We start from the raw sequence: 8,498 nt of genomic DNA, 5'->3' as shown, positions 1-8,498 counted from the left end.
AAGTAACTCGCCGTTAAAAAGTAGGACGCGATCTTACATTTCAATAAATCATTTTAATCAAGTTTTCTCGACCGATTAGACATAATAAAAAATATAAAATACAACATATATATAATGAACTTTATATTATCTAACTACATGATAATTTATTAATTTTAATTTATCCATAAGTCGTGGTTTTAAAAATAATCAAGGGCTTGTAGCCATGTGATTTGAAATTTACGACTTAATTATAAATGCGGAATGTTATTTAAGTTTCAAATCTCAAACTCATAAAAACAACATGTCATCTAAATTGCTTGGTAGTTATTGATTTTGTCAATAAATTTAAATTATCTCGTGACTAGATATGGTCGTTGTATGTTATTAGGTATATTAATTATATTATTGCAATTTATTGAGAATTTGTTTTAGTCATATTGTTTATGTGGCAACCAAATTACATGTGACATTCAAACTTCTATCATATTTATGCGCAATGATTGGTTGACTTCCCGGCATCAAAATTAGTTACAAAATCAATTATTACAATATTGTACAAGTCGTCATTTTTATTCGTAAAAGCAAGATTGGGGATTCATCTTATATACCTTAATTAATAGGCGGAAATATGTAGCAATGTCAAAGTACTATTTTACGCTATTTAACTTAGGACACTTGATCAGTCATGCAGTCAAAAATAACATAAAAATAATAAATTTCACAGTCTAAATCAATAAAAAATTTAATTGGTCTACCATCAACAACTAATACACATTTAATGATTACGCATTTAATGATTGCCATTCAATCCCATTCACACTTACACTCTTCTCTCTCTTTTCCCTCGTCTTTCTCTATATCTCTATATCACTCGCATTCATATATTACTAGACATATCAATTATATTATTGCAATTTATTGGTAATTTTCTTAATTCATATTAATTGTGCGGCGGCTAAATTATATACAACATATCAACATCTATCTATTGCATAATAATAGGTAATGTTTGGATGACTTTCCATTACCAAAATTACTTACAAAATCAATCATTACAATATGGTATACGTCGTCATTTTTATACGTAAAAACAAGATTAAGGATTCCTCTTACCTTAATTAATATGCAGGAATATGTAGTAATGTCGGAATATTACTTTACGCTATTCAACTTAGGACACTTCATTGGATGTGCCGTCAAAAGTATCAAAAAAATGATAATTTTCACAATCTATACGCACTAATTGGTATACCAATTAGTGTACTAACGGATGATAGCATAATTTTAGAGGTTTTGGATGTTTATAATTTATATAATGGGTAGGGTCCACAATTTTGAAATGGTAATGTCATACATATGCGACATACTGCCAATTGGTGCATATAGTAACATTGATAAAAAATTTAATTGGTCCACCGCATCAACACCTAATACACATTTAATGATTGCCATTCAGGTCAGTCCTATTCACATTCACACCCTTCTCTCTTTATATCTCTATTTTCCCTCATCTTTCTCTATATCTCTATATCACTTGCATTCATATATTACTAGGAAAATCAATTATACTATTGCAATTTATAAATAATTTTCTTAATTCATATTACTTATGTGGCGGCTAAATTATATACAATGTATCAATATCTATCTATCCCATAATAATATGTAATGTTTGGATGACTTTCCATCGTCAAAATTACTTGCAAGATCTATTATTACAATGAATAATGCTTGGGACCCCCTTTTGGGGGTCACCCCCTCACCCCCCTTTGCCACGTGGCGGGTGGTGATTGGAGGAGCAGGAAAAAAAAGAAAAAAAAAAAAGAAAATGTAACCAATGAGAGAGAGAGGGGGTCAAACGGGGTGGGAGAAAAAGGGGGGATGAATCATTGTTGTATTACAATATGGTACATCCCATCATTTTTATACGTCAAAACAAAATTAAGGATTCCTCTTAGTTTAATTAATTTGCGGGAATATGTAGCAATGTCGGAATATTATTTTACGCTATTCAATTTAGGACACTTGATTGGTTGTGCCATCAAAAGTAACACAAAAAAAAAAAAAAATGATAAATTTCACAATCTAAATCAATTAAAAATTTAATTGGTCCTTCCCATTAAGAACTAATACGCATTTAATGATTGCCATCCAGGAAAATCCACCATTCTCTCTCTATATCTCTCTTTCCCCTCATCTTTTTCTATGTATCTATATCACTCGTATTCATATATTACTAGGCACATCAACTATATTATTGTAATTTAACGACAATTTTCTTAATTCATATATTACCATTTTAAAATTGTAGACCCTATCTATTATAAAAACTATAAAGACTTAAAATCTCTAAAATTATATTATATCATTTGTTAATATACTAATTTGTATATTAATTAATATATCAATTGGTGCATATAGCATCATTGATAAAAAATTTAATTGGTCCACCCCATCAACACGTAATACGCATTTAATGAGGTTAGTCCCATTCACACTCACACCCTTTTTTCTCTCTCTCTCTCCCCTCATCTTTCTATCTCTATTTATCAATATCACTTGCATTCATATATTACTAAGCATATCAATTGGAAATGTTGTGTCTCAATTTGTGGTGTATTATAGGCTTATTTTATGATCCAAACTGTACATTTTGTGAGATTTGTTGAGTACTTCATGCCTACAAAAAATCATATTAATCGGATATCAATAATTATAAGATCAAATTGCATATTTTTTATGCTATTTCTCAAAAGAAAAACTTATTGTTTATTGTTTTGGTTATCGATCATATAGTTATTGATATCTGATTAATATAATTTTTCGTAGGCATAAAGTACTCAACAAACTCTACAAAATGAATAGTTCGGATTATAAAAATAAGCTTATAATACACTTCAAATTGAGGCATAACAGTCATTGTTGTGTCTTTAGCATAACAGTGACCCCATTTCCATATCAATTATATTATTGCAATTTATCAATAATTTTTTTAGTTCATATTAATTATATGGTGGCTAAATTGTACACAACATATCAACATCTATCTATGGCATAACAATACATAATGTTTGGATGACTTTCCATCATCAAAATTACTTACAAAATCAATCATTAAAATATGATACACACAGTCATTTTTATATGTAAAAACAAAATTAAGAATTTCTCCTACCATAATTAATATGCGAAAATATGTGATAATGTCAAAATATTATTTTATGTTATTCAACTTAGGACACTTCATTAATTGTGCCATAAAATTAAAAAGTAACAAAAAAGAATATTAATTTTACAATTTAAATTAGATAAAAATTTAATAATTGCCATCTCAGTCCACCCCTTTTCACGCTTGCACTCCACTCTGTAATCTAATTCGTATGTCTCTCTCTCTCTCTCTGTTCCTCCTCTTTCTTTCGCTATATATATCTCTGTTTCCTTTCTATCATTCTCATTCTCACTCTCACTCTCACGCTCCGCCCACTCTATAATCTCTATATCTCTCTTTCTCAGAATCAAGAGAGCTTGAATCTCTATCAATGGCAGACCCAAGAGAGTACACCATCATGGAAGAGAGACAAGAGCAGATGGTTTCTCCAAGAGGTGAAAACTCAACTCGCAGAGTTGGCCATTTCTTGAAACCTTCCGTCACCACCATTGAAGTGAAAGTCTTCAATCTTCCATCAGATTCTCTCTCCTCTGCAACTCCCACTTCCCAGGCCAAGAAATCAACATTGAAGGTTGAATTCAATGGTTGGAAAGGCTCACCAGATACATGGATAGAATGGGTCAATCACATGTATCCTCTGCACCAAGAAGCTTGGAAAAGAGCCGGAATTCACGATGCAATACTGAGCACAACAAACAAAATCCGAAGTGACCATGATTTGGTTTGCAAAGTTGCCGAAAAATGGTGCCCGGAGACCAATACATTTGTGTTTCCTTTCGGGGAATCAACGATCACTCTCGAAGACATGATCGTTTTGGGGGGTTACTCTGTTTTGGGTAACTCTGTTTTGTGTTCCTTTGCATCCAAAGAAAAGGAAGAAATCAGAGATAAATTGCTCCACGAGAGATTAAAACTCGGAAGAAGTTCAAGCAAAAAGGCAGCACAAGCTGCTTGGATCAAAAAATTCATGAAAACCGGCAACCAAATCGAGCACGAAGCTTTTCTCGCCGCCTGGTTGTCGAGGTTTGTTTTCCCATCACGTCCAATTGATACTGTTGGAAAACATGTATTTTCCATTGCTATTCTTCTAGCTTCCGGTAATAAAATTGCTCTCGCCCCGGCTGTTCTTGCTAGTCTTTACAAAGATTTGAAATTGTTAAAACAAAGGATTGTAATTGTTTCAAATAATTTGGAGACTAATCAACTACCTACATTGGTACTCTGGGCTCCTTTTCAATTGATTCAGATTTGGGTTTGGGAGAGATTTTCAAATTTGAGACCAAGCCCGAAATCAATTAGAAATGGTTTGCCCAGATTAGCAAAATGGGACAAGGCGAAGAAGCTGAATCCCGGGCTTGTGGGTAATGTTATATTATGGGATAGAAAGTGTTTTCGATGGCGCCCATATGCAATGGATATGAACAATAGGCTGTTTCACAAGTTTTATAGTGATAAGGAAGAGTGGTTGCTGATTGGTTCTGGTTTAGATGAAGATTTTGAGTCATTTGCTAGGTGCATGAGGGTTTGTGAGCTGATTGGTTTCGGCTGCATAGAGCAGTATTTGCCACATCGCGTGGCAATGCAATTTGGAATGGATCAAGATCTTCCGGGTTTTGTTGCTCGTGCTAATGCCACTCTTAAAATTGCTTGGAAAAATTACACAAGGCCTATTACGGGTGAGAAGTTGTATATTCCATCACGATTTTTTAAATCCGCTGTAACCACGCGATACCTGTACTGGTGGGAAAGTTCAGTAGTTAAGCGTGTTGTCAAAATAGGAGATAGAGAAAGGGAAAATCATTATGGAAATCTTCAATCAGTGGAGCAGTTGATGAACCTGGGAAAAATGGTTGGGACCGGCGAACTAGTGGTGGAACGATCAGAGAGAGTTGTGGTAGGTGAAAACGTGAGTGGAGCAGAAAACACCGAAATTGTATCTGAAATATCGGAACAGGAGCTTGAAGCAAGGCTTACAAGGCTTGAGATAAAGCTCGCTAAGCTGAAGGAAGAAAGATTGGGCAGAAGTTTGGAGTCGAAATCTGCTGAAGGATCTTAATTGGTGCAGCATTGCAATAGACTAAATTTGTATTATATCTTTTATTGTCCAATAAATAGTTCTTAGACTGTTTTTCTTTCTTTTCTTTTTTTTCTTTTTTTTTTCTTTTTTTTTTTATAAAATTTGTTGTTGTCATCGTCGTCCTCGTCCAATAAATAGTTGTGATATAACTTTGTTATTCCAAAAAGATGCTTTGTGAACTTCATGTTGTTTGTGTTTGAACTGGTTGAACTTTGATATATTCAGTTTGTTACTTCTTCTGCTTTGCTCTTAGACAACTTCTATGGCCCTATCATGCAAATTTTTTTTTTTTTGGCAGTGTTTTCCCTTAGTTTTCTTTATTGTTTTCTTACTACAGCACTTCTGATTTATTCTTGTCCTGCCCTTCTCTCTCCCAAAAAATTGTAATTGTTTCCATTTTTTTATATTAACTTTTGTATTCTTTTTCAAGTCTGATTTCCTTTATGTATACTTTATTTGTGATTACCTACTCATTTTTGTCATGATTGCTAGTATTTTATACATCATTCTTAATTCCATTTTTTTTTGCTAATTTTATCAGTAGTCTACATTTGACTCTATTTACTACAGACATGCGTTGTTCCATTTAAATTCTAGTTCTTGAATCACATATTGTTCGAAGAAATACGATCTTTAAATCTACAATCTCTATATAAATTATATAGAGAGCCCTTGTCCTTCCTTATGAGATTGCTTGGTAGAAAAATGACATTCCATTGAAAATTTGAATCCAATTTGCCTCTAATCTGATTTCTAGATCTTTTTTTGACCACATTACCAATAGATTGGTGTCTAAGAAAAATGTATCATGTGAACCCAACTATGTAGATTTAAAATTTGGAATAATGATAAATTTTTTTTTTCCCCAAAGAATGTTATAATTGAAACTCAACCTAATCTTCTATTATCACTCATTTAATTTATTTCAACCATCTCATCTGTCCTGAACTCTCTAGTCAAAACTTGACAAATTTATTGAGAGATTTTATCGCAAGTAACTACCAGTTAAAAAATAGTTGATATGATCTCACATTTTAGTGAATCATTTTAGGGTCCGTTTGGCAAGCAAGGTTGGGGCTAAAATAGTCACAAAAGACAAAATAGGTTATTTTAGTCACAACAAACAAAACATCACATCCAACCCATAATCATTACACTCTTCTCTCACAAAAAAAAGTCAAAAAAGCCAAAAAGCCAAAAAGCTCTTCCAAACCAAGCTTTTTAGCCCAGGCTAAAATAGCCAAAAAAGCCAAAAAATCAAAAAGCCAACCCACTTCCCAAACGGGGCTTAGTCAAATTTACTCAATGGACTAGATATAATTAAAAACAATAAAATATGAACACAATGCATAGATATTGAACTTTATATTATTTAATGACATGCTAATTTATTAATTTTAATTTATCCATCAGTCGTGGTTTTAAAAACAATCAAGGCTAGTACCACATAGAGCTGCAAATGAACAAAGCCGTTTATGAACAGGCTCGAGCTCGGCTCGGTAAGAGCTCGTTCGAACTCGGTTCGTTAGATTTTTTCTGCATTCGAGCTCGAGCTCAAGCTCGTTAAATTTTTAATAAACAAGCCCAAACATTCTAAAACTCGGCTCGTAAGCTCGGCTCGTTAGCTGGCTCGTTTAATATTTATTATTTATATATTAAATAATATAAAAATATGTATAAAAAATAAGAGAAATATGCTATTTATATATTTAAAAAATATAAATGTAAATAATAGTTAACTATAGATAGTACATTTACATAATAGTGATAGTAGATATTATTATTTTAGTAAAATATGGACTTTTTTTTAGTATGTTTATATATATTGTATATATAATTGTATAATTAAAGTTTTAATTGTAACTTTAGTCTCACATGTAGGTATGAATTTATAATTTTTTTGGCTTGTTAAGGCTCGTGAACAGGCTCGAGCTCGAGTCGAGCCTAAGCCAACTCAGCTCGAGCTCGGTTAGTTAATTTTTTATTCAGCTCGAGCTCGTTAAAATCTTAATAAGCAAGTCCAAACATACTAAAGCTTGGCTCGGCTCGGCTCGTTTGCAGCCCTAGTACCACATGAATTGAAATTTCCAACTTGGTTATAAACGTGGGATGCCGTTTATGTCTCAAATCTCATACCCACAAAGAATTGGGTGGAGCAAATTACAAATGTTGAGATTTTAGTTCATTCCATTGCCTTATTATGGGTCATCTGGTTGCAGCGTAATTCGGTTGAATTTCGGTATGAAGTTGTGTCCATTGCGCATACATTAGCCACAGCTCGGGACTTGTTATTCACCTTTCTGTCACCATACCCTTATGTTCCTCATAACATGTCATCTGCTGCTTCTGCTGCTCTTCGGCCCACTGATACACAAATTGTTTTGCAGAATGCTGCCTTTTCCCTTGCAGATTTTCAGCAACAACGGATTGTTGTCGATGGGTCTTGGATCTCGGTTACGGACAGAACTGGGTTGGCTTGGGTTTGGCTGGATGCCGATAACCACATTGTCAAGCATAAAGCCATTTTGGGGCCTCCTATGCTCTCTCCTCAACAAGCAGAGGCTGCTTCGGTTCTCCATGCAATGCGTTGGGCATCTCAGCAAGGTATCCAGTGTCTCCTCTTGCAAACCGATTGCTTGGTTTTGGTGCAACTTCTGCATACCTCTAATCAACATAGTGATTGGCAGCTTCACTCTCTATTGAGTGATATTTTGTTATGCTCTAAAAAAATTTGTACATGTTGTCCTAGAAAAAGTAGACAGAGCTGAGGTACACTCTGCTCATTCTCTTGCAACTTTTGTAAGAATTGCTTCTGATAATTAATGCAATCTCTAAGCTGCTTTAGTCCTCAAAAAAAAAAATGACACGTCACTAAAATTACTAGGTAATTATTGATTTAGTCAATAAATTTCAATTATCTCATAATTAGATATAATTTTTATCATATATTATCAGGCATATTATATGTAATGATTGGTTGACTTCCTATTGTTAAAATCACTTACAAAATCAATCATTATAATATTGTACAAGCCGCCATTTTTATACGTAAAAATAAGATCAGAAATGACTCTTATGTACTTTAATTAATACTTGAAAATATGTAGTAATGTTGAAATTTTATTTTACACTATTCAACTTGGAACATTTGATTGGTTGTGCCGTCAAAAATAGCATAAAAATGATAAATTTCACAGTTTAAATCAACAAAAAAAAAAAAAAAAAAATTGGTCTATCACCACACCATAAGTCCTAGTTTCTGAAAAGTTG

General features: G+C 33.1%; 1 protein-coding gene across 1 annotated transcript; it reads left to right on the top strand.

The window, feature by feature from the left end:
* Nucleotides 1–3,391: 3,391 nt before the first annotated feature.
* Nucleotides 3,392–5,412, top strand: LOC114309989 (protein MAIN-LIKE 2). The gene has a single exon (XM_028255873.2). The coding sequence runs from the start codon at nucleotides 3,522–3,524 to the stop codon at nucleotides 5,205–5,207; it is 1,686 nt and encodes a 561-aa protein (XP_028111674.2). The 5' UTR covers nucleotides 3,392–3,521; the 3' UTR covers nucleotides 5,208–5,412.
* The last annotated feature ends 3,086 nt before the right edge of the window (nucleotides 5,413–8,498 follow it).

This window comes from Camellia sinensis, chromosome 6 (genome assembly GCF_055761805.1).
Source record: "Camellia sinensis isolate YWXY chromosome 6, ASM5576180v1, whole genome shotgun sequence".
Taxonomy (NCBI): domain Eukaryota; kingdom Viridiplantae; phylum Streptophyta; class Magnoliopsida; order Ericales; family Theaceae; genus Camellia; species Camellia sinensis.
The sequence above is the reverse complement of the archived record's forward strand: the minus strand, read 5'-3'. Positions and strand labels throughout refer to the sequence as shown.